General features: G+C 48.2%; 2 protein-coding genes across 2 annotated transcripts in view; both read right to left on the bottom strand.

The window, feature by feature from the left end:
• The window catches only part of LOC116626884 (keratin, type I cuticular Ha7-like), a 13,806-nt gene extending 964 nt beyond the window's left edge, over positions 1 to 12,842 (bottom strand). Inside the window, exons 1-7 of the mRNA XM_032396460.1 lie at positions 12,414 to 12,842; positions 11,038 to 11,120; positions 9,931 to 10,087; positions 9,440 to 9,601; positions 9,228 to 9,353; positions 8,676 to 8,896; positions 7,868 to 7,967 (exon numbers count right to left, since the gene is read on the bottom strand). Coding sequence (XP_032252351.1) covers positions 7,868 to 7,967; positions 8,676 to 8,896; positions 9,228 to 9,353; positions 9,440 to 9,601; positions 9,931 to 10,087; positions 11,038 to 11,120; positions 12,414 to 12,842 — 1,278 coding nt within the window. The remainder of the gene's footprint in view (positions 1 to 7,867; positions 7,968 to 8,675; positions 8,897 to 9,227; positions 9,354 to 9,439; positions 9,602 to 9,930; positions 10,088 to 11,037; positions 11,121 to 12,413) is intronic.
• A 7,932-nt stretch (positions 12,843 to 20,774) lies between these two features.
• Positions 20,775 to 24,396, bottom strand: LOC116626885 (keratin, type I cuticular Ha8-like). The gene is made up of 7 exons (XM_032396461.1): positions 23,905 to 24,396; positions 23,630 to 23,712; positions 22,682 to 22,838; positions 22,149 to 22,310; positions 21,937 to 22,062; positions 21,233 to 21,453; positions 20,775 to 20,856 (listed from the first exon to the last, which is right to left on the bottom strand). Exons 1-7 carry the CDS (start codon positions 24,394 to 24,396, stop codon positions 20,775 to 20,777), a joined length of 1,323 nt encoding a protein of 440 aa, XP_032252352.1.
• Positions 24,397 to 26,390: the final 1,994 nt, after the last annotated feature.

The following is a 26,390-nucleotide window of genomic DNA, read 5'->3' on the forward strand; positions in this document are numbered from 1 at the left end:
GTGGAGCGGCAGCTCAGGTTGGGCAGGCAGCAGTTGTAAGGCATGGTGTTGGAGGGAGCAAGGCACCCGGCTGAACACAGAGCCCAAGTTCTCCAAGGAGCTTGTGGATTTCCTTCCTCTGAGGAGGATTTATATTCCCTCCACAGAGGGTGTGGACGTGGTATGTAATGTCTTTTTTCTTTCTATGTCTTCTCTGGTTTTCAAATGCCCTTCCTTCAGTCTGTTATTTGCCTTCCTCAGAAGAGTCCCTTGTCCCATAAAATTCATTACTTGGGCTTCTTGCTAAGTCAGGACTCCTCTTCAGGCAGTATACCCATAAAATCAGAGTTTTGTGGTAGATCTTAAAAGAGGCCACACAGTCTAGCCCAGGTATCTGCCCTTGTTAACTGGGAGTTGGTCCATCCAATGACATTCTTCTGTGTTATGTGATCCTGTAAACCCATACTCAGACTCATTTCCTGGCCCACCTGACATTTCTAGGGAGGAACTGGGATTGAGTCAAAGAAGAAGTTGCATTCAACTCTTTTCCCATCTGCTTTAAGGGAAGAATCCTTCAATGGTGCAGCATCCCAAGCCTTGGAAGCCTTGAGGTAGATAAGGACTGAGTTGGGCCATGGCTGAGAAGAATGGGCAGCTGTTTGTGGAAGGCCTCCTATATTTCGTGTACACAGGTTGTAGAGGAGTTTCAAAAGAAGAGGTTCTGATAATTAGTTTAAGAACAGAGAAGGCTCTGGAGATAGAGATCATTTGGAGGGAGGGCTGAGAGATCCATATAAATGTATTTTAACTGTCCAGGAAAAGTATCTGGGGCTGGCTTGGAAAAGAAAAAAGGCATTGCTAGTCAAACCTTACCACTGAAAAACGTCCATAGCATTAGACCAGCGTGAGCAGATAATCGGGGAAGTCGAGAGCTTGCCCAAAGGAGCCTCCTCAAGGAGGTTGATCTTAAAACTTCATGTGAATTGACCTTATATTCCATCATATGCCCATGTTGGGTTTAATATTTAAAAAAAAAAAAATTTACAATTTCCAGTTAAACTTTCTAAGATTTTGCCCAATCCTCTCAGTGAAATTGACACACCCAGAAGATGGATCACATCCTTTCCTGGGCTTCCATCCCCAGCCTTACTGGGTTATGCACAATCTGGTTTAAGAACCAAACATTAAAAGGTACCAAGGAGGGCTCTGTGGTGGTATAATTGAATCCAAAGACTTGGGCACCAGGACAGAAACTGCTGAGACATAGCAGAAGCAGAGCAAGCTTGGAGTCATGCAGGGTTGATTTGGGAGGGGAGGGAAGGCACCAGAAGGTCTGTGGAAGGGGGTGGCCAAAGTTCTGAGTATATAAAGGTTGCATAATTATAGGCACCACTGGGGTACCCCCTGCATCTTGGGTAGCAGCATCTCAACTTCCATTGTGGCTTTGGCTGCCAGCCAGAGTGGTAATTTTATTGACAACTTATTGGAGTCCTTCTCCCCAACAAGCTTTCATGATGGTACTTATGCGGCACTCCGCTTGGGTCTCAGATAAAAGGTCCTCCATCTACCCTCTCCAAGGTCATTATCTCGCCACTTATTATAATGCCATTCAGATGGAAAGCCCCACCACACTACAAAGAAGCCCCAGACTTATAATAAAACCAAAATTTCTTTGTTTTCCTCCCAGGCAATTAAAGGGGCAGAAATAGGTGGGTCCTGAGGCAGGCACCACTGAGACTTTCCAGAGGAAGAACACAAGGCCAGGTGTAGAGACCTTCTGTCTCACTTCAGCTGGGCTTGGGACAGATGGAAAGGCCTGTCAATCAGACTGATACACGTTTGCTCTTAGGGAACAGCACTGGCCTCCTGCTTCCTGCCTCTTGTCAGCCTGCTCCAGAGCCTGCTCCATTTCCAGCCCAGAGCTGTTCCTCACTCCTGCCTTCCTCCCTACCCAAGGACACTGGCCCTTGAGCACAGACCGATGGCAGCAGCTCTTCAGGCTCTTTGGTCAAGCCCACTGATTGGCCAGCGCAGCCTCACGGGGACTTTAGTCCAAAGAGAGTGTTTAGGTCTAAGAACGAGAAGATTCAAGAATTGGGTCAACAAAAAAGCAAAGTCAGAATTTGCATACAATGCCGAGAGACCAGAGAAATGGAAACTGGGAGCAGGGTGTTGAATAAGAGATAAGAATGGACCAAGAGGCAAGGAAGGAATCCTCAGAACCTCAAGCGGCCACGGTGCTCAGACAAAGTGAGCCCATCCTCAAATGAGTGAACCTGGAGGATACAATGCTGAGAAGTAGCCAACGTGACCCAAATCCATGGACAGAAGACTGGCCCACCCTGCTGAGTGTCCTGCATGATGTAAATAGAGATGATTCAGAAGAGATCTATAGACATGGGACCACAGCTTCTGAGGCCTCCAAAAGAAGTGATGTTTCCGGAGGTGCCCAGACCAGAACATCACCTCCACTATCCAGTTTGAGATTTGTTTGTGGCTGAGAAATACAGGGTTGTCTAAGGCAGCATAAGGTTAGAAGGGGACAACACCACCTGTTCCTGAATGGTACGGACAGGTATGGTATGGACAGCAGAAAGGAAGAAAGAAGCAGAGGGGGTCAGAGCTGCACTGGCTTCAGGTCACAGCCAACCAGCATCTACACCGAAGATGCAGGAATGAACAGGTTACAACCAGAGATTCCTTTTTCCCTGCTGGCCACCCCGCAGGTGCAATGGCACAAGAATTCAGAAGAGAGACAGCAGACGGAGTGACTGGTGAGTGAACACAATGCTGCCATCCCTTGTAAATCTTGCCTCTATCTTGTAGTGTTTTTAAAATACCAGTAGGCTTGAGTGAATTTGCTTCTTGAATTAGTGGGGGAAAAGGAACTCCTGCACTGTAAGGTCTTTGAGAACTCACACAGGGTAGGAGTCGACTTTGTGTACTCTCTTGATTTCCTAATTGAAATATCTGCAAATTGTATTCACTCAAAGAGAAATTGAGCAGTCGAGAGATGATCAAGCCCACATTCTTTCTTTAGATCAATTTTATTCAAAGCACATTTATTGTGCAGCTTCTCCATGCTGGGCACAGGTCTACATTGGAACAGAAGAATCATAGTTCTGGTAGAGGATTATATTTTTATAAGCATTCAGGCTAATATGGGTCTCCCAAAATATCTGAGAAACAACAAGAAGGATATTTAAGAGGTGTGAGATGGACATATCTGGAAATATGTTTGTATTTAATGTAACTAGGAAATTGCATATACAACATTAAGGGCAGAAGTCATTTACTGAACATCTGCCAAACACCTGGCACAGCCCCAGGGCTGGGGACGGGGACGAAGACAGGGGACGGTGGGGAGATGACATGCTACAGTCCTGCTGAGCACACAGATAGGCCCACAACAAACTCTAATGTAAAGTGATATAATTGGGTCCTTCCCCCCACCCAAAAGTTTCTTCCTTCCTCCTCCACTTCTTCCCACACCTATTCCTGCCCCAACCTCCAGTCAGACCATTTTAAACCAGTTTCTGATTCTCTGCCTGGAGATGGGGGATGAGACCATTTCAGGTCATTTACCTGTATCCCGAAGGAGACTTAGTAGTAACCCCACTCTCTAGGTGACTCAGGGGTAGGATTCAAACAAGTGGTCTCATCAGAGCCCTAATCCCGGTCTTCCATCAGCCTGGTCATTAGTTTTTTGATATTTGGTTCTTGTTGCTTTGAAGACCACAGCTGAGTGGTATGGTCGCCCCAAGGCATCCCCAGAGGCTCCATGGCATTAGGGTGAGCTTCCAAGCAGGTGGAAGAGATCTCCGGGGACACAGTATGGGGTAGCAGAAGAAGGAGAGGCAATGTTAAATCAAGCAAGTGAAAGAGGAGGTGTCAAAGGGCCTGAGATTCACGTGGGGAAATGGGGGTGACACGTGAGCCAGCTGGTGAGCAGGCACAAGTCTGCCACCCTCGGGATGAGAGAGATCTACCGTGTGGCAGAGGCATCTTGGTGGAGGGCCTTGGGGCACATATTTAGGATGTCTGGCAACCCAGCAGGATGAAGGGAGAGGCAAGCAAGGGAGCTTTGGGCACGAAATCCAGCATACAGGGGAAGCCTCAGCTGAAAAAGGCCTGGGGATGGCCAAAGGCCAGAAGCTCAGTCTGAAATGCGATTGGGGTAAGGAGGACCCTGCTGGGTGGGAGTTAACACCAGGAAGATTCTCCTTGCGGAGATTCGCAGGCCCTGTAAAATCCATCTGAGCCACCTCACCCCAGCATCAGACAGTGGGTCTGAATGGGCAGTTTTATGCAGATGTACCTCCAGCCCTTAGCAGCTGAGTGCAGGGACAGGGCAGTGGGCTTGAGAGAGAGATCACTGGGAGACCTCGGGGGTTCATTTCCTTCCCTAACCCTGAACTTCTCCTCCTGCCAAATGGGGACTGTGGAGCCTGCTCTGCCTCTCCAGAGAGTTCGGGGGATTTCAAATTGGATAGCCTGTGTGAAAGTGCATTGTAAGTGGTGAAGGGACAGATAGGTAAGCGATTCTGACTGTTTCTTTCTCCTCCTCTTCCTCGGTAGACAGAGTGTTTTTAACAATAGCAGGGGGTGAGTTGAACTTCTTTCATGATTTCCAGTCATTAAAATTGCCAGGGTTCTCAGGCTATTTTGAAATGCCGTACAACCTTTATTTCTTGCACCGCCCTTTGTGGCAGAAATTCTCAGCGGTGGTTCTGCTAGCATAAACACTCTACCATTCCCTTCAAGGAAAAGGAATCAAAACAAAGGGGTGATTATGATTCTGTCATCCTGCCGACACAATCGGAGACTTGGCCTCTGTGAAGCACAGTGGTTAGGAGCACAGTTGCTGGAGGTAGACAGCCTGGATCTGAATCCTGGCTTCACCACCTACTAGCTGTGTGACCTTAGGTGTGTTACTTAACCTCTCTGAGCTGTGGTTTCTCACTCCAAAATGGGGATAATTTGAGTTTATATACATAAATTTATCTATAACTTAGACGAGTGCCTGGCTCATGGTAAGAGCTCAATGAATGTGAGCTTCAATGATGGTGATGATGGTGGTGATGATGGTGGTGATGATGGTGGTGATGATGATGGTGATCGTGGTGGTGATGATGATGGTGATGATGATGGTGATGATGGTGATGATGGTGGTGATGATGGTGGTGATGATGGTGGTGGTGATGGTGGTGATGATGGACTGTTTGGTCTCCAGGGAAGCTCTTCACAGCTCCCCAAGCAGAGTGATCCCTCCACCCAGCATTTCTTCCCAGGAACCCAAACCACTTCACACACATACACACCACACACACACACAAACAATGTCTCATCAAAGCTCCTCTTTTAATTATAATCAGAGCACTGGATGTGAACTTAAGAAACACGGGTCAATTACCCTGGAGCACTGATTCATTTCATGTCACCAGAAGAATCCCTCCACCACTCAATGACTCACCTTCTCTCCCTCTCCTTAAAAGAGAAAAACAATGCTTACCTACTGTCATGGTGCAAGAATAAGTGGGTTTATTTTGTTAGACCGCTTTGAACTTGTTGGATGAAAGGAGCTTTTTAAGTACAAAGGAAGAGGCAAAGCTATTTGGGCCAGGTGCTAAATTAAGACTTATCAAGATTGTTCTTTCTTATTGGGACCTACCCTCAGAGATGGGTCACCTGGGACGCCTGAGTGGCTCAGTCGGTTAAGCGTCTGCCTTCGGCTCAGGTCATGATCCCAGGGTCCCAGGATCGAGCCCCATGTCAGGCTCCTTGCTCAGCGGGGAGCCTGCTTCTCCCTCTGCCTGCCGCTCCCCCTGCTTGTGCTCTCTCTCTCACACACACACACAAATGAATAAATAAAATATTTTTTTTTAATCCTTCAAAAAGAGAGAGAGAGAGAGATGCCACCTGTACCCTAATGCCGGTACAGCTTGAGAAAAAGAGCAGAGGCAGAGTGGAGGAGAATGGAGGGAAGGGTGTAGCAGCCTCTGACCCTTCCAGATTCCCTGTGGTGGAAATCCTGTTGCTTCCCAAGCAAATCGGTCCTGTCCGCACGGATGGTGGCCAACAGGTAGGATTTGGGATTTGAGAGCAGTTGGAGACGCACCAACCAGGCCCTGGCTTAAGATCTCTCCAGCCTTGGGGCTTGGGGCTGTGGTCACTCCTGCACCAGGATGGGCTGGATTTTGTAAATTTCTCAGCAGGCTACTCTGATTCGGAGAGCTCACGGAGCAGAGGGAAGACAAGAACCAGCTCATGGAGTCAGTGTGTCAGCTCTGCTTTAACACTTGTAATCTCACCGATGAATAAGACCTAGACCGCAGGGGGTCATAGAATTTGGGGACTAGAAAACCCCCTAGAACCATCTCATTCAGCCCCATCAGATGCCTGAGTAACCTCCTCAACATCCCTACCAGGTGGTTAAAAAGACCCTGCTTGAATGCCTCCAATGATGGGGAACTCGCTGCTTCCCCTCTTTGGCCAGCTCTGACGCTGCTTTCTGGAGACATGCTGTTCTTGGCCGTGGCTGCCTAAACATGGAGCTTCTGATTCATGTGTCTACTGCCTACAAGGTCCAAGCCAGGCAGCTTCCAGAGGGCTTGCTAGTGGAGCCCGTGGGAGCTTGGGTGGGTCTGTTTGGCCTTTTCTAGACTGATAGTCTGACAGGTTGGGCAACCACCATCCTTTATACATTCAGCATTTCACAGCGTGCAGGGGAAAGGCACTGTCTTGATCAAATGAGGCACTGCTCACAGGATCCTTAGGAGGCTGTGGCCAACTCCTTCCACAGCGTATCTGGCCCATAAGGGGCTCAGTCCCCAAATAAACCCCCTAACCCAGGGGTTCTCAAACTTGAGTATGCATAGAATCACCTGGAAGGTTCAGTAAACCAGACTGCTTATTCAGAAAGTCTGAGGTGGGGCCCAAGACTTGGAATTTCCTAAAAGTCCCCAAGTAAAGCTGGTACGACTGGTTGGAGGACCACACTTTTAGAACCTCCACCTTAAACCTACTCATGTTTTGTTTTTTTTTTTCCCTTCAAAGCTTCCGAAGAATGGGCTTTGGGCCTAAGTCAAAAAGACCGGGGTTCAAGTCTTGATTCAGCCACCAGGTGCTCCCTCTTTGCAGGCTTTGGCAGAACCCCTGCATCACAAGATCTGTAAAGCCCAGCACTGTGCCTTGCTCGCCATGGGCCTGTGATCACAAAAGTTTACTTTAAGTAGAGTATTCTAGGGGATCCCGGCAGCACCTCTGACCTGAGCTTTTCCTTTGCACAAGGACCAGAGGCTTCATCCTGATAAGGGGGGGCGATTTTAGTTGGTTCGCGTATTTTAACAGCTCTGTGAATCTGGCTCTAAATAGGTTTTAGATACCCAATTACAGCTGGGTATCTCTCAATGGCGCCATTTTGCTACAGGCCTATTTTTAACCATGGTCCTGGCTGGCTTTGCCATCTCCCAGAACCCCTCCGGTGAGGGAGCCCCAACCCCTGCTTCTGTGGGAACAGCTCAAGGGGCCCTCAGCAACACTCTTGGCATGAGGTGGAGACACTGACCACAGGCCCTGGGCTCTTCACGCTGCAGAAGTGAAGTTTATTAGCAAAATAAAAACCAGGCTACCTACCACTTCTCAGACTGTGAAGCAACAGAAGAGAGCAAAAGGAGTGTTTAAGACACTCTAAAGAGAGGAAGCCCAAATCCAGGGGCCAGGGCTGAGCCACTGGACTAGAAAGCCCATCAGCAGAGAAGCACCGCCTGGCATCAGCCTCCCGCCCAGCTGGCCAAGGGAGCAAGGCCTCGGGGGGCAGACAATCCCCATCTCCCTCAGGCTGAAGAGTGTGTCAGCATCGAGGTGTTGAGCTGGAGCCACAGGAGGCCCGATGAGGCCCAGAAAGGCAGGGAGAGCAGGGGGTAGAGGCTGCAGGGACTGGGCGGGGGGTGCTGGCGGCTGGGGTCGCACATGGGTTGCAAGGGAGCCTGTGGAGAGAAAAAGATGTTTGAAACACTGACGTCAGAAGTGCATGAAAGACGGAAGTATACAGACACTTCAGAATCGGAAAAGCAAAAGGGGATTGTAGACCTTGGAGGTCCTGCTGGGCCTAGAAATTCCACAGTGGAGCTGGGACCAGAGCTCACGGTGCCCCTGTGCAAAACCAGCGCTTCCAGCCACGGGCGAAGGAACACGGACGAGAAAGGCAGAAAGGCTGGCCAGGCAAGAGCAGGCCAGAGGTCAGCTGCCCTCCGATTGACATATAACCCCCAGTCTTGTTCGTTATTGCTTAACGGGGTGTTCTATCCACCTTACCTTTTGCACAGTGCAATGGAAGGACAAAATGAAAGAATGGCTGCAAATGCCCTTAGCAATGTTTTTTAACCTTGAGTATGAAGAATCCCTGTTACTAGAATACTTCTTCCAGAGAGAATTTAGCAAAACCTAAATGCACTGAGCTCTCAGTATTTCAGCCCCCCATGGCAGCGATTGGCATCTGGGAACATAACATGGTCAGCAGAATGGACGGCATGAGCTGAAAAGTTCCCGCATGCCTCCTCTACGTCCAGGCAGCTCACCAGGCTTAAGGTTGTCCCCAGAGATGCGGTCTGCAACGCCACCCCTCCTTTCAAATCATCCCTACAAGAGGTCTCTGCTTTTACACATGACATTGGCACAAACATCAGGGTACACACTTGCAATCCTCGCTCTCCAGAAGGTTCCGGTACGTGTTGATCTCGCCCTCCAGCCGGGCCTTGACGTCCAGCAGCACCTGGTACTCCTGGTTCTGCCGCTCCAGGTCAGCCCGGATCTCGGACAGCTGCTCCTCCACGTTGCTGATCAGGACCTGCATCTGGGCCAGCTCAGTGCCGAAGCGGTCGTCAGCTTCACACAGGGAGTTCTGGAGACAGTCTTTCTGTAATACCAAAGGGGGAAGTAGGTGGAAAATCGTGGACTGCAGCCCTCAGTCTCTCCAGTAAGACTGTGACACCCCAAGGTATTGCCAGGCCTGGAGAACAATCTAGCTCCTGTTAGCAGTCCTCAGCTGGAAGAACTAAACATGCCATTGCTCTTCATTGTAGACCTCAGGATAAGTTTGCAGGACCTCCCTCATATGGGTGAATGTTCATTCCCTTATCATCCACATCTATGAGAAAGTTCTTGCAAAGGCAAGGAAGTCAAGGTTTGAACTGTGTCCTGGTCTGTATTTAAGGGAGGCAGGTACTGAACCGAACAAGGGAGCTCACCAGCGTCTGCTGGGCCTGAAGCTCCACCTCCAGGGCGTTCACCGTGCGTCTCAGCTCCAGGATCTCCGACTGGCAGCACCGCAGCTCCTCAGAGCAGGACATGTCCTGCTTGCTGATGCTTTCAGACTGAAGCACAGGGGCACAGAGACATGATCAGCAACCTGCCCAGGTGAAAGCCAGGGTCCCTCCCTGCTCCGAGGCAGCACCCTCACCTGATCTTGGAACCACTCTTCCAGATCATTGTGGTTGGTCTGCACCATGGCTTCATAGTGGCACCTCATCTCCTGCAGCACCCTGCTCAGGTCCACGGTGGGCTCCGCATCCAGCTTAATCTGGAGCTTGTCCCCCAGCTGGCTCCTCAGAAGGTGGACTTCCTGTGGGTACAAGAGGAGGACATCCCAGTCGTGGAGCCCCCACTGCCCTCTACCCCAAAACCTCATCTCCCACTCCCCACGCTCCCCAGTGATTTCCCTGGGCTCCTCTGAGGACGAGGCACCGCCTGCATTAGCCTAGAAACTTCCAAAGGCTGTGGATGAAGAGCAAGTCCCCACTGAAAGCTGGAGCTCACCTCCATAGCTTGTGAGGCTTAACCACGAGGCAGGGCCTGCAGAGCTTCCATCCTGAGGAGGAGGAAGAGCTTCATTTCTTCCCCCAAATGAGCCCGAATTCACCCCCAGAAAGTCTTACACAAAGGGCCATGTACCTGCTCGTGGTTCTTCTTAAGGCAGAGCAGCTCCTCCTTGAGGGACTCCAGCTGGGCCTCCAGGTCACACTTGGCGAGTGTGAGGTCATCCAGCATCCTGCGCAGGCCGCAGATGTCGGCCTCCCCCAGCTGGTAGAGCGAGTGCTCCATCTGGTACCTTTAGCAGGAAAGATACAGGAGTCGGGGGTAGAGAGCAGAGGGCCCCAGGACACTGGCAGCCACTCCACTGGCCATCCCTCTGCAGTCTAATTGTGGGTTGGCATTTTCTATGTGGCACACTCCCAGCCCAGAAAGCAGTGGGGTGTTCCCCACCCATTTGACATGAAGCACCACTAGGCAGAGTGGCCAGGCCTGAGGGTGCTGGTGTAGACACATGGCCAGCGCCTGCCCTCAGGTGATCCCTACAGACCCTCCTCTTCCACATCCCTTACTGAGGCAGACCCTGGGTTCTCTCTCAGATTAGAAGCCAAATGCCAGATGGGAGGATAGAAATGGCCCTCTTTAGCTCCAGAGGAATGAGGCTTCCACAGAGTACTGAAGAAAGACAATAAAACACAATGCCCCTTCCTGTTCCCAGGTTGGATCTTCTGAGGTAACATAAACCTTTTGAGCCTCACAGGCCTCCATCATAGACGGTGGAGCATGCTTTCTGTCATGAGTTACTAGTGCTCACAAATTGGTTGAGCTGCAGTGTGGAAACATTCTCATGGAGGCAGCAGAATTTGGTAGGAAATGGCCTCTGGGTAGGAAACGTAGGGCCAGGTTCCAGTTGTACCACTTAGTGGCCACTGACTTGGGGCCCTGAGCTTCAGTACCCTCACAAGGATGAAGCCATCAGTGCCCTGCCTACCTCCCCAGGTCCTTGAAACCATAGCAGCAAGTGTATGATGCATTCTCAAGCATGTTGTGAACTATAAAAGCTAAACAACTGAGGGTCAGAGGAGTGTTCTTTCAAGATCTTGGGCATAATGCCCTCTGTTTTCTCCTGCTTTAACTGTCGGTTTGGGATCTTGGTCAATTATATCTCTGATGCCAACTGCCTCACAAGAGAGAAAAAGTCAGGGTAGGCACCTGGCTCCCCGCTATGCCTGTTCTACCCCAACTCACTTGGTCCTGAAGTCATCTGCAGCCAGCCTGGCATTGTCTATTTGCACAACCAGCCTGTTGTTCTCAGATTTGATGCACAGGATCTGGGGAAAGAAAGTAGGCTCAGTAATTCACTATCTCTAGAGCCATCAATGGCCTCGGGTCAAAAGAAGTTCCACTGAGAAGTTGACCTGAGAGTCAAACAACAACATCCCCTTGGACTCCCAAACACGTAAGAGATGCTGGTGTGATACAGGGCGGGGGCTGTGCATGAGGATGCTTGGCAAAGTCGGAAGGCATACAGCCAAAAGAACTGGGAGATGGAAAGGAATAGCAAACTGAACACATAACAGAGACTTAATTTTATTTTGCCAGCCGTGATACTTAGCCTGATATGAACAAGATCTGAAATCTAGGCCACAGAACAATGGGCTGGTTATGAAAGGTTTAGATGAAGAGGGACCCATTCTTTTTTTTTTTTTTTTTTTTTAAAGATTTTATTTATTTATTTGACAGAGAGAGAGATAGTGAGAGCAGGAACACAAGCAGGGGGAGTGGGAGAGGGAGAAGCAGGCCTCCCGCCGAGCAGGGAGCCCGATGTGGGACTCGATCCCAGGACCCTGGGATCATGACCTGAGCCGAAGGCAGACGCTTAACGACTGAGCCACCCAGGCGCCCAAGAGGGACCCATTCTTAATAAGAAGTCCCTTATGCTGGTTGATCAACTTCCCCAAAGGTCTTCTGTGAATCTAGCCAGGTTTCTGTGGCCCCTATTTGACATTCTTTGTCTTCCTATCTCCAAAACAAAGATGTAGTTTCTTAAGAAGCATTGCACTGATTATCAAAGGGGACAGTAGCTATGCAGAAGAGACCAGTGCTACTGAATGACCATATACTGGCTCATAAAGGACATTAGAACATGCTGCCTTGTACTGCGCTGGAGGTTACGTTGCACTGTCTTTGCAGCTACAATGTTAGAATTGTAAGTACTGAGACTAAGCAAACATAAACTCAGAATCCTGGAGAGTCAAATCCAACATCTCAACTTCTACATATTCCCATTCATCTGCACTCAAGAAATTCTCTTCCCACAATCAAAAAAAAATTTTTTTCAAATGTGGCTATTTCCACTCCCAATCCAGGCCCTGAAAATTTTGTGCAAGTGTCAATAATCTTTCTCTGTAAAGGGCCAGACAGTAAATATATAGGGCTTTGAAGGCCATGAATCTCTGTCACAACTATTCAACTCTGCCATTAGAGCGCAGAAGCAGCCATACACAATACATTAATGAATGAGCATGGCCATGTACCAATAAAACTTTATTTATAAAAATAAGTCAGTAGGCCAGATGGGCCATAGTTTGCCAACCCCTGATCTGAAGCACCACAAACCTCACCTTCTCCTGGAGCTCTTCAATGGTCTGAAAGTAGGACTGGTAGTCTGGACACATGGTGGACTCATGGCATTTGCTCGACTTTCGGATCCTGGTCTCTAGCTCCTCATTGTCCCGCTCCAGCTGACGCACCTTCTCCAGGTAGTTGGCCAGGCGATCATTCAGGAACTGCATGGTCACCTTCTCGTGGCCATTCGGGGCACCTTCCCCATAGTTCTCACAGACTCCAGTGTTGCCGGGAATGTTGCAGGTCCCTGGCAAGGGGCAAGCGGTGCGGCAGCTGTGGGGCATACAGAGGCTGGGTTTGCCCAGAGGGGTTGCCCCCACACGCATTCGGTTGGCATGTGCCAGGGTGGCCGACAGGCATAGGGAGGCAGGCTTGGCCTCTGGAACCTTTCCACTGAGGAGAGAACTGCAGTGATGAGAAGTCATGGTGCCGAAGGCCAGACGTGTGCTTTGCCCACAGTTGGATTTGCTTGAAGTAGAAGCCTTCCTTCTCCTCCAGACCTTATATAGGTCTGTAGTGGGTGTTGGTGCAAGAAAACAGGCATTTTCCTCATTAATATTTATGTTGATTCTCATACAATCACTCTATTAGTCAGTGATTTTTGTCTCTTATAAAGAGTTAATGAGCTCATGAAAGAGGCTTTCACCCACACAGGATACTTCCGCTCACTGCAGGGTCCTACAACACAGAGAAAATGAGGTCTTCTTCAAGTAGCCTACATTCTGTAGCTTATGTCTCTTTCCCCTCTGTCAGCTTATCTGTGAGATAATCAAGAACCAGAGACTCCTAAAATCCCCCAAAATCTCTCCCACTCCAGTATCCTTTTCCTGCCTCCAAATGTTCCCATCATGGCAAAGTCTAAAATAGTCATCAGATCAAGCACACTGAGGAAAGCAAAACAAATCACAATTAGTTTGTTTCAGCAGATGTGTATAGAGGTCTCCACTCTGGGACACAGCTTAGCCTGCCTGGAGGGAGGGGTTTAGATTTTAGTAAGAGGAATAAGAAAGTAAATGACCTTTATTATAAAGGCAATAAGAGAGGGGTTTAAAAAAAAAAAAAAAGCTGCATAGATTGTAAGAAGAGAGCCCACTGTGTGACCAGAAAAAGACTTCATGGAACAAGGAGCAATTAAAATGTATTTTGAATGATGGTTTCCAGGAGGGGCTGGGGGAGAGACCATCTCTCATAGAGACCAAAATGAACAGAATCAAACGTGTGTGGGAAATGGAAAATAGTATAGCTGTGCTGGAGCTTATAATGAAGACACATACACCAGCCCTGGAAAGTTGCATTCAGTCCAGGTTGTGGGAAGCCTTGAATGCCAGGACCATCCCATATATAGTCTTCAGGTAAAGGCAAATCAAAGGTAGGAATCTGCCCCTGGAAGCTGATTCTCCCCAAATATGAGGAAAAATAAATATCCAGGTTCCTTATGAAGGAAAGTAACAGAGAAGAGATGAAAGTCTCCTGTATAAACATTAGAGGACAACATCAGACCAGAAAAATAAAAGAGAAACCTAACTTCTAAATTGATTTTGGTGTCTGAAAACTGAATAGACACTTTTTAATTACTCATGGGTCAAAGGAGATATCAGATGAGAAATTAAAGTATTTTAAACTGAATTAAAATGGAAATACCACCTATCAAACTGATTTGGTCAATTAAGACTTCCCTGTGCAAGCATGAGATAAATAAGTAGTTTGGGAAGCAGAAAAAAAAAAAACCTCGTGAATGAAACAGGGTAATCTGTGATTCCCAAGAAATAAAATTATGGTTTTTTTGTATGAGAGTCTATAGGCTAATTAAGGCAGGCAGTGATTAGTACTTTATGGTGTCTGTTCTCAGGCACCTCCTCCTCCTTTCTGGCAGCTTTCCTTGTAAGACACTGGTCCTCTCACCCACTGACTCCCTCTACACCTTGTTTAAGGAGATACATACTCAAGAACTTTGATCTTTCATCTTTTGAAACTTCGTGCATTTCTTTGAAATGCACCCACATTGATTGTCCATTACTTAGCAGACTGTAAAATAAAATTTAAATTTCCTTAATCTTCAGACACACTCAGAGCATCAGAAGCTTTATGGCCTCCTCCATTCCTAAACAAATAAGCCAGTTGTTCAGTAAGCCCTGGAAAAGGGCAGACAGCCAGCTTCTAGGCTATGCTAACGAAGACGCTGCTTTGACCCCATTCCTAAGATGAATGAATTTACCAGGAGGACCCTTAAGGCAGCAGGTACGTGTTTTAGGTGGCTCTAAAATACGGAATCTGAGCTAAAAGGGATCTCAAAGTCTTCTAGTCTAAGGCCCTTTGGCTTTAAATCCCTTCTGATAACCTTCCACCGCTCTCCAGAAGGCCCATCCCATCACTGGCCGACTGGGCCCCTGTGGCTCAGCTTCCCAGGCTTTGTGCAAGATGCTGGTGCCAAGAGATAAATAACATCTAGCTCTATCTTCAGGGGCTTACAATACAAGGGACTGTTAGAAAGTCCTTTATGCAGAGAGACGTATCTACCTCCATGCTGTTTATGTCTATTGCTTTCATTTGTTCCTGCATTCTTCAATAAACATTGAGCGAGTACCCATTCTGTTCCAGGCAGGCTCTGATGCTGAATGCTGGCGGTATGTTAGCAAGTAAGTCAGAGAGTTTGCCTTTCAGCTCTTTCTAATCCCCCTCGCCATCCTGAGGACATTCCTATGAATACGCTCTATGGAGTCTCTACTACTCTTAAGTGAAGGCCCTAGAATGGAATTTCTGATGAGCTGGGATTAAGAGGCTGCCAGCAGATGGCCCAGAAAACCTTCGTGCCCAGGACTCCTGTGTGCGGTATGCTGGTGCCACCAACTCTTAAGCCATGGTATCCACCCAGCCATCAGTTGGTCCCATATACAGTCAGTGAGACCCATGGGAACACTTCCCCTTAACAACTCTAACTACAGATGTGGGCAATATTCACCAAGGCAGGGTTTGCCACCATCAATGAACTTGTCCCAGTGAGCTACTCCAAGTGATTCAATATTCATATAAGCTCTTCTAATATTCAAAGCCGTCTCGAGGCACCATGAGGATTGCAGTGATGAATCAGAGAAATCCCCACCTCTGAAAAAGCTCAGAGCAGAAAGAAAAATAGGTTATGTCACTCAAAGGAAAGAGAAGTCACAGAGAGAGCTGAAGGGGTAGGGGGGGACATCAAGAGACTTTATCTGGAGCTTGAAAGATAGGTAAGATTTGGACAGGCAGAAGAAAGAGAGAAAGGATTTTCTAGGAAAAAAAGATAACCACAGGCACACACTCAGAAGCAGAACTGTGATGGTGGGTTCTGGAGAAGCAGGGGTGCAACCTTAGGAATGCGAGCATGCAGCCAACAGAGGCCTGCCCCAACAGAAACAACTTTGAATGACACAAAAATGTAGACCTCAAGAGTCAAATCGCATTTTTAAAGCCTAGAGAACTGAAATTTATACTAATTTATGCAAAAAAAAATGTAATCTCCTTATATTTTTGTAACTTCTACACAGGTGATTCTCAAACTTTAGGCTGCATCAGAATCATCTGGAGGGCTTGCCAAAAGGCAGATTGCCAGGCCCCCATGCCAGGGTATCTGATTCAGTAGATTTGGGGTCAGCCAAGAGTCTGCATTTCTAACAAGTTCCCAAGTGATGCCGACTCTGGGGTCTGGAGAGCACACTTTGAGAACAGGACCTCTGCTCTACAGAAAGAGAAGAGCTTCATGGTGGCTGTCATCCTATGTAAATGAAGCACAATGTAGCAAACTGGTATTTGATGCATTCAGGAGGGGCCAATGTGTGGGCACATTTGAAATGTGTGTTAGCATGTGTTGTCTTTAATATAACAAGCAAGTTCTGTTTGTTTTCTTCCTAGTTTACTGTTCTTCAAAGAGGTTTGTTTTATGAGAACATCTAAGACAGAAGGAGAAGGGAGGGACCAGAGGGAAAACCCCATACAGTGTTTGTTAAACCCGTGGGTATGAAGCCTGTCCACATGAAACAATATCTGTAGCGGACAGATGAAGGTCAAGTGAAGTGATACTTATTAACATCTACTAGGCCCTGGGAATCGGGCTTGGCACTCACACAGGATTTCATGACTCTCTCTCTCTCACTCTCTCTCTCTCACACACACACCTACATATTCAGAGTTGATACACACTGTCATATTTTACTACCTACTCTGCCCTCCCGGGTATTTTACCTCTGGCTTTAATCCTTTCAACCACACTGCAAAGTGGTTGCCAGTATCCCATTATAGAATAAGCAAAAGCTCAGAGCGGTTAGGTAACTTGTCTGAGCTCACAGAACTAGAAAAGAAATTCTGAGAAACATTAGCTCGGGTCGACCAGACCCTCAAGCCCAAGCCGAGGCTCCTAGCCAGCCATCACAGATACCCATTCCATCCATGTGCTTCATTCCACAAACCAGTGCCACAGTCCCCTCTGGGCTGCACACTCACCCAAAGAGCTAGAAGTATAGCAGGGGACAGAACAGAGTCCTCTGGAGGTTTTGAGCAGACCAGAGAGATGACCAAAGGACAGTTTAGGAAAAGCAGTGCCCAGAATGCACCCTGAGACGGGAATGGTGAATCTCCATTCTGCACACTCTCTAGCACGTACTGCAGTGCCTGGTACATAAAACACACTCAGGAACTATTAAACGAGATGGTGAAAGGCTGGTAGTGTGTGCAGGATAAACTTGGTACAGAGGAGACGGGGCAGACGGAAGAGGAGGAGGCTCCTACAAGACCCCTAGCAGCATGTGATGAAATCAGCAGTGCCGGCAGGAAGGAAGGGATGGGCGGGAGAGGTGTTCCAAGGGGACTCTACCAAAACACTACAAGGCTGAGTGATTTGCGGTATATGGGGGTCAAAGGAGGGAGGGACACCAAGTGTCTCTGAGGTCCCTGGGTTCCTGGGACAATAATGTGGTGGGAAGGGAAGCCGCAGGGAAGTCAAAGCAAAGAGCTGGCTCAAGGGGGCAGATGCTGAATTCAAGTTTTGGAGAATGTGAAATGTAGCCCAGTGGGACTGCCCACCAGGAGGTCGGAGGGAAAGACCTGGAGCCAGGCGAGAGCAGCCTGAGTTGCTTGGACTCACTGAGACACTCTCCTGGTTTCTTACACCAGGCAGGCTGGTAGAGCGGTTGAGTTAGCCCAGAGGCTCATACCTAAACCAGGCAGTGATTCTCAAAGGGAGGGTCCCCTCCCCCTGCTGGAGGGGAAGTGGTGAGGAAGATATTTTGGTTAGAGGGAATGTCATTTAAAAACAAACAGCCTGTATTCTAAATGAGCTGTCTTTTAACCATGACTGGGCTTGGCATTCATATTTTTTAAAGCTAAATTAACATTAAGTGAGAAGTGAGGGTTTTTTTTTAATATTTGTTAAAGAGAAGGCACGAATGAGAAGAAAGTTGAGAAACACTAAATCAGGTGAAAAGAAAACAAAGAAATGATTCAATAAGATGAGCTCGGGAAGATTATTATAAGTGGCCAACAGAAGGGGCGGATTTGATTTTGTTCTTAGTCGGGAAGATGAAGGGAGGATGATGAGGGGGTGGCCAGGCAAAGCCTTAGGTATCACACATCATGGACCACAACACACAAAAATTAATATCTAAATAAAAAATGTTCCCCTTCGACTCTGAAAAACAAACTGAGGGTTCTAGAGGGGAGGGGGGTGGGAGGATGGGTTAGTCTGGTGATGGGTATTAAAGAGGGCATGTTCTGCATGGAGCACTGGGTGTTATGCACAAACAATAAATCATGGAACACTACATCAAAAACTAATGATGTAATGTATGGTGATTAACATAATAATAAAAAAAGTAAAATAAAAAAAAAATGTTCCCGTTCGGAAAAGTCCAGAATTCCATCTCAATATTCTTGGCTTCCGGGTGTAAACAGTGGTGGGAGCAGAAGTATGGGCCCTTCCCCAAAGCTGGCTCAGTGACTGGGGGCCTGCCGCCAGCCACCCTCTCTTCTTCCACTTTGCTGGTATTTGGGAGAAATGGCATTTAGATTAAAAAAGCAGGTTATGAGTGGAGGGGCCTGCAGAGGCCTGCCTGGTGTCATTGTGTGAAGCCTGGAAAGAAGTATTACAGATCAGCACATTGGTAGTGCAGGGGTGGTAATCTACAGCTTAGTACTTACAAGGTGGCTCAAAACTGGATCTGGTCCTAAACCAAGGGAGCAAAAGTCTCAGGGGAAGAAAAATAATCAATCTGGTTAAAATTACTATGACTAAAGCAAAACCAGATATGCACCTTGGGTCCCTATCAGTCTAATCCATGAGGATAGTGGGATGCAGGGAGGCCAGAGGGCCCCGCGTGGAACATACAGATGTGAGAATCAGTCTGCGAGTGGAGAAGTGCTTGGATTTTGGCACCAGAGGGCGCCCTGAGCTGTTGGGCATAATTATGGATGATTGTAAAACCAGTGTCCAGGTGCCCTGGGCCAGGCTGGATAGCCACCTCCTAGCCGGCAGTACCCCCTGTGTCCGAATAGCCTTTCCTACTACACCCAATAGCCATGGGGGTCCCAAATTAGAGTGCATTCAGATTGTGACCTGGCCAGGCAAGCCGGACACAAGCCAGATGTTCATGGCCCTGTTACATGAAAAGGTTATGGCCACTCCTTAAAGCATATAATTCTTGTGAGTTACTTGTTAGAAGGAAGCCCACAAGAGCCCACTTGTCCTCTGACAGCCCCAATAATGCTTTTTTTTTTTCTTTTTTTTTTTTTTTTTGTTAGGCCATTTGGAGAGAAACACTAAGCTCCAATAACAAGAGTGGTTGGTTTTCCTTATTGCTTAGAAGTGGACAAGGAGGGTGGTCAAACTTCCAGGCCACCGACTTGGAAATACATGGCCTGGTACATGATACTGCTAATGGGTTCTGCTACGACCTCTTTAGTCCCTCTTTCCTTCTAAGAGGAAAAGATGATCCCTGCTGGTTCCCAGGCAACCCCATAGGCCAATATCCATCGAACACCTTCTCTATGCCAGGAGCATTGTATGGATCATCCCTCAAAAAGAGTGAAGGGGAAATAATATTTTTCTAATTTTACAACTGAAGAATAGGTCTCAAGAGAGTGTAGTGGCCTGGCCAACTTCACTTAACTAGCGTCACAGAGGATAGGATTTGAGCTCAGATCTGCCCAACTCCAGAGCAAGTGCTCTTTCCACCATACTGTGCCACCATGCAGGAGAACTGAATCCGCACTGGTCTTTGGACCAGGGTAAACAAAGGAACCAAAATCTGAGAGTTTCATTCTTGGACATGCTCAGCCCATGCCAGATGCTAAACTGACTAGCATAGCAAAGAAGGCACATAATCTCTCAGGTACTCTTCTACCATGTCTGGCTGTGACCCACCTGGGCCTGGGTCAGAGCCATGTCCAAGAGGCAGACAGGCATTTGGAGGACTCATGCCAACTGCATTCCTCACCATTGGTGCTTCAAAGGCAACGGTAGAGGAGACAAGCATACATCTCTCTGGAGGAAAATATGCCCAGGACCCAGACAACTGTCCCCAGTGCCCAATCTAAGAGAGCAGGTGGTAATGCCATGCCTCCATAAAAGGGACAATTTGAATGAGAGAAAAAACTTGGCAACCTGTCCAGGGCAATTCTCAGCATGACCTCCCTTTGGCTAGACTGGAACTCTAAGTTGTGTGATTTTGCTCTTGGACCAAATACCAAGGGGCTGAAGATGCCAAAAGCATGGTAGGGACATGTTAGTTCTGAGCTGTTCTCAAGGAATTCAAACCTGGCAACCAACATGGCTTCCTTTCCCCAGTCTATAGGGATCGATGGGCAAGGTAAGTACACATCCAATGTCAGCAAAGGGCCTTCATCCAAAGGCTAAGACCCCAGTGCCCCAGAGAGATCCTGGCAGCAAGGAGACATGTTGGAGCCAATGACCACCCAAGGTGGGCCAGACTCTTTATCACACCACATACATTGCCAAGCACCAGAAGTGTAGCACTTGATGCAGGAAGGAGGTTTATTGACCATTTTGTACAAGAATCCAATTACATCTTAGGAGAGTCTGAAGCATTGGAGTAGAACCAAAATCCCAGAAGAGGTACTAGGAACACACAATAGCTTAAGTGAAAGACAATTACAGCATTGGGGGAGAAATGCAGCAAAAGGACACACAGGGAGCCACAGCTTAGAAGTTTCTGTTGCACTTTGATTCAGTGAAAATGCCTCCAGTGAGTTTGGTCTTCCTGCAGGGAAGACTAAGCAGGTGAGGGCAATCTTAGCCCCAGGGCAGCCAGCCTTGACCTTCTGCACTGGCACTCAGACCTTTGGAATCGGTTCTCAGCGCTGGCGCCACTGGCTTAGAGAGGGCTGCAGGTGGCAGGGGCACAGCCTGGACAAAGGACACAGGAGGCATCCGTAGAGCAGGGATTGATGGGGAGTCTGCAGGGAGAGAGAGAGAGGAAGAGTTAGACATGAGGAGTACAAAGATGTCTCAGTGATGCACAGAAAGGGCAAGACCAAAAGGGTAAAGGACGGGTCTGCCGCCAAGTCACAGGGCCCCTCTTCCATTCTCATCTATGTCTTTCCACATCCAGGAGTCCTCTGGGGGGACTCAGCTTAGGAACCAGCTATTGTTTATGTAACAGTTGATCCACAGATCTGCACACACTGGAGAGCTGAGTCCGTCACTAAGCCAGCGTGCACAGGAAGCCTTGTTCTTTATGATAAGATCTCCTTCCACAACCATGTCAGTTATCTATGAGGAATCGCCTGATAGGTATGTAGCTTGGCCAGAAATTGACCCAATCACACATACTTGCAATCCTCGCTCTCTAGAAGTTTCCGGTATGTGGCAATCTCGCACTCCAGCCGGGCCTTGACGTCCAGCAGCACCTGGTACTCCTGGTTCTGCCGCTCCAGGTCAGCCCGGATCTCGGACAGCTGCTCCTCCACGTTGCTGATCAGGACCTGCATCTGGGCCAGCTCAGTGCCAAAGCGGCCATCAGCTTCACACAGGGAGTTCTGGAGACAGTCTTTCTGTAATGGGAAATAATGGGGTAAGAGACCCAGGTGTCCCAAAATTCAGCAGTGAAAATCATGGCCAATCTCACCATGAGGCACATTCCAAGAGGTCACAAGACATTCCCAGAACTCTAGAGGAATCACTGCCAATATCATCATGACTTTCCACACACAAAAAAAAATCTAACTTGAGGAACAGTGTCCTGTTCATCCCTCGATTCCCAATACCTGACAAAGTAGACACCCAGTGAAATCTTGTGGAATGAATGTGTGCCTGAACCCCCACACGTTATTCTAAAGGAAGGGAGTTGACTTGTGAAAGGAACCATTTTTCAGGATCAAACTAACCTTGACAGCAAGGCACCTCCCCCAAGGAGGGAGGGACCCAGACCCTGAGTTCTGACTGTCAGTGGAACTGATGAGTGGGACTTCTGAGAGATGCTGCTAGCAGGCCACGGCCTGTGGCACTAGCAGCATGGTGAGGGTGGAGGACCGTACCAGGCTGTGCTGGGCCCGAAGCTCCACCTCCAGGGCGTTCACCGTGCGTCTCAGCTCCAGGATCTCCGACTGGCAGCACCGCAGCTCCTCAGAGCAGGACATGTCCTGCTTGCTGATGCTTTCGGACTGAGGCACAAGGGCACAGAGACATGATCACCCCCCTGCCCAGGTAGAAGCCAGGGTCCCTCCCTGCTCCGAGGCAGCACCCTCACCTGATCTTGGAACCACTCTTCCAGATCATTGTGGTTGGTCTGCACCATGGCTTCATAGTGGCACCTCATCTCCTGCAGCACGCTGCTCATGTCCACGGTGGGCTCAACATCCAGCTTAATCTGGAGCTTGTCCCCCAGCTGGCTCCTCAGAATGCTCACTTCCTGCAGGAACAGAAGGACCCACACCCTGAGTGAGGAAAGACCTTTTGACAGAGCAGATGGCACCTGAACCCCTCCCCAGACAAACAGCATGAAGGGAGACCCCACTGGTGCACTGATGTAAAAGGTCTTGCCCACGGTCCACTGGGAAGAGCCCATTTGGACACCTTCCTAAATTGACAAGGCAAAACTTTACAGACAAGAAACTCCCCCTCTGCCACCTCCCACACAGTCAGCCTGACTCCAAGACCCAGATCAACCCTTCATCCCGATGCCAACTGAGCCCAGGTTCTAATCCTAGAGCCACAAGGTGAGCAGTGCTCCCTTTTCTGCCCAGTGCCCTCCCCAAAGGGTCTGCAGCCCCAGGCCCACACCTGTTCGTGGTTGCTCTTGAGGCAGAGCAACTCCTCCTTCAGGGACTCCTGCTGGGCCTCCAGGTCAGCCTTGGCCAGGCTCAGGTCATCCAGGAGCTTGTGCATCCCACACATGTCCTTCTCCACCGTTTGGCGCAGGGAGAACTCACTCTCGTGCCTTCCAGCACAGGAAATGTAAGGTCAGCAGAATGATAAGGATATCCCCTCTCAGCTGCCTCTGGTTCCCATTTCCTTCACCAACTGGAATTCTCATTTGCTCACTGTGCTCAGTCCCGGCCTCAGAGATGAATTAGACTCAGCCCCTCTACTCAATCCGCTCACGGTCTAGCAAAGAACTCCTAGCAGATATCATTTTACCTTCAGGCATTGAGGCAACTTTGATTCCAAAAGATTAACCTGCTTGCCTATGACAATGTATCTTAGGAGCCAGGACAGATCTCACACCACTTGCTCATCTATCACTTAAGCAGGTTAAGCAACAACCAGGTGCCAGGTCAGTGATTTGCTCCCTTATTCCTTGTATTGGGCTACTTCTCTATCTCTGATCTTTGTTTAGTAGAAATGTGGGGTACCTGAGGGCCCCATAGGTAAATCTGGACCCTGACCCATCTGTAAGTGGATCCTCTAATTATGTATGAAATTCAATGACTGTCCTTGCTCAGTTTATTCTTGAAATCACCTTATCTGCCCCCAGTTAATGAGCTCAGGCAGCCTTATCTTCCATTTTAGGAAAATAATTGAAGGAGGACTAACTCTAGGCTATATCATACATGCTATGTGTTGTTTTTTCTCATCCACCTTCTATTAGTTTTGTTTGTAATAAAAATTTTTATTTGGGGAATTTAGGAAAGAAGAAACAAGACAGTGATTCAGTCAATCAATTGTTTGGCCATTGGGACTTAGGGTGGAGGAAGGAGTCACTCTGAGCCCTCTTCTAGTCCTACTTACTTGATTCTAAAGTCATCAGCAGCCAGCTTGGCATTGTCAACTTGGATAATCAGCCTGGTATTCTCAGCCTTGCTGCACAGGATCTGAGGAAAAGCAGGAAGACAGTTCACACACAAAACATCATACTCTGGGATCCAGCTCTACAGGTAGCATCTACACTCACACTCAAGAGAATCCAAGAACCAAAAGCTCCTTGAACCTTCAGGAGCTTTTAACCTGCCATGCCCTTCCACCTTCCTCAGACCCAGCACACCCCAGGCTACTCCAAACCACACCTTCTGCTGGAGCTCCTCAATAGTCTGGAAGTAGGACTGGTAGTCTGGGCACATGGTGGACTCATGGCATTTGCTCGACTCTTGGATCCTGGTCTCTAGCTCCGCGTTCTCCTTCTCCAGTTGGCGCACCTTCTGCATGTAGTTGGCCAGGCGATCGTTCAGGAACTGCATGGTCACCTTCTCGTGGCCATTCGGGGCGCCTTCCCCATAGTTCTCACAGACTCCAAGGTTGCCGGGAATGTTGCAGGTCCCTGGCAAGGGGCAAGCGGTGCGGCAGCTGTGGGGCATACAGAGGCTGGGTTTGCCCAGAGGGGTTGCCCCCACACGCACTCGGTTGGCGTGTGCCAGGGTGGCCGACAGGCACAGGGAGGCAGCCCTGGCCTCTGCCCCAGGCTGGCCCACAATGTCAATGGAGGAGCCACAGACATTCGTTGCTGCAGGCATCCTGGTGCTGCCTGGACACTGGGATGAGCTGATGTAGCAGGAAGTCATGGTGTTAGGCTGAGGTTGCACAGAAGGTTCAGATCAGCTGGGAAGACCAAGCCACTGAGTCTGACAACCTCCCTCCCTCCTGGACCTTTTATACCCCATCCCAGGTGGGTGTTGGCTCCATGCCTTGACCTCAGTGCCTTGATTCTCTCCCTATTGTACCGTCATCCTGTTACTCAGCTGTTGAGTTTACCATTAAGAGTTCCCCACCTCATTAAAGGAATGTTGAGGTGCCCTTTGATTTTTGATATCAGGTTATCTGTTGAGGAAAGGTCAGCGATTTCTATTTCTACCCAACAATCACCAGCAGTTAATTCAACTTCCAGATGTGCTCTCTGGACTGGGCCAGCGTCTCTGTGGATGTGGACACATTCAAGGATTGAATCTTTCAGTCAATTTTCTGTGTATCAGGAGGGACAGTGAATCTGTCACCTGTGCTTAGACTCACCCAGACTTTCCTTTGAAAAGAAACACCAGTTTATAAAACTGGTAAGTCTACAGATACTTAATTATTGTGAGGTCCCATTTCTTCTTTCTTCTATCCTTTACACTGCACACTCCCCTTGAGAAGCTTTAAAGCATCAATGCATCCAGAAACATTATTGCTAGCTAAGTTTTGGTTGACTAGTCAGAATCAGTTTTCAGTCATTCACTTGTTCAGCCTGTTTCCTAAACATTCCCTAGAACTTGGGCAGTGTGCTGGTTTTTGAACATGCAATGGTCCCTATTCTTCAGGAGAAAACAGTACCCCAGAAATCTCAGGTTGTCTTCAACAAACTTGAATGAGAACCATTGATCAATGGGAGTTGGTGAAAGAGAGGATCCGTGGTCCTGAACAAGTATGTATCTAGAGAGAAGCTACTGACAAACAAACAAACAAAAAGCTTTATTTGATCCAGAAAAGGGAACTGGGACCAGAGCTCAAGGGATATTTAAAGAAAAGCTCAAGAACTAACATTTAGGAGAATGTAAGTTGTAATAGCTATCCTGCAGTGTTCTTTCCTATTTAATCCTTACTACCTATGAGGCAGCTATTCATAGCCTCAGTGTGCCGATGAAGAAACTAAAGTCCATCTTCCAATTCACAGAGAAATAAATTGTCAAGAACTTGATTCAGTCTCATGTCTGTAGAGCCCATTCATTCTCTTTCCACCCTGCCATGACCTCTGGTTAGAACAACCTGTGTGTTGTCTTTGTTGCAGGAGGCTTAGTTGTTGGCCAAGAAGCTGATGCAAAAATATATATATATATATCTGAGGGTCCTTGTGTTCCAGCAAAGGAAGATGTTTAGGCACAGAGCAGAGAGGACAAAAAATGCACATAGAAAAAGTTATATTCAAAAGTCGAGAGTCTAAAATAGACCTCACATCCCAGAGATTTTTGTTAGAGCCAAGGAACTAAAGCAACCATGAGCTGTGGGGTCAGAGGTTGCCCCTCCAGAGTGCTGGAGGGAAAGTAGAGGGACTGAAAGATGGAGGAAGAGCTAATCGGAGAACACCCCAGAAGGATATAAATAGGTCTCTTCTCTAATCTCTAAAATTCGAGAACAAGCATCCCCAAGAAAACCAAATGGGAGGCAATGGATGTGAGTATTGGTGAAACCTGGGCTCTCAGAATTCTCTCAAAAAGAAATAAAGAAATCTGGAATTCTTCCCAAAAGGAAAAGCCACTCTGGGGTCAGTGCCAGTTACCCTGAGGTCAACAATGAATAACCCCTTACAAACACCATAATTAGGAGACATCACCAAGCCTGGCCTTCCCATCCTTCAGAGGCCTCTGGGTGCAATCTGCATAAATTCCATCTTCAAACACCCCTTTATTTCTCTCTTGCCTCATCCCAGTGCATCACTTTAATCCAGAGAATTGGACCATTACAGTCGTTTCCTTTGATTTGCTAAATAGGCTCTACCTTTTGGCCCTATCCCCTGGCAGGATTTGTCCCATTGACTGAAATTATGGTTCCTTCCATCTCAGGACACACGCCACTTGTTACTTTT

The sequence above is a fragment of the Phoca vitulina genome, unplaced genomic scaffold (genome assembly GCF_004348235.1).
Source record: "Phoca vitulina isolate PV1807 unplaced genomic scaffold, GSC_HSeal_1.0 scaffold92, whole genome shotgun sequence".
Taxonomy (NCBI): Eukaryota; Metazoa; Chordata; class Mammalia; order Carnivora; family Phocidae; genus Phoca; species Phoca vitulina.

What these genes read in the sequence shown, in the direction of transcription:
- LOC116626885 (XM_032396461.1), bottom strand. Translation starts at nt 24,396, where the DNA reads ATGACTTCCTGCTACATCAGCTCATCCCAGTGTCCAGGCAGCACCAGG. An exon ending in TCAAGAGCAACCACGAACAG is followed by an intron (nt 22,311 to 22,681) that starts GTGTGGGCCTGG and finishes CTGTTCCTGCAG; the next exon opens with GAAGTGAGCATTCTGAGGAG. An exon ending in CTAGAGAGCGAGGATTGCAA is followed by an intron (nt 20,857 to 21,232) that starts GTATGTGTGATT and finishes CTCTCCCTGCAG; the next exon opens with ACTCCCCATCAATCCCTGCT.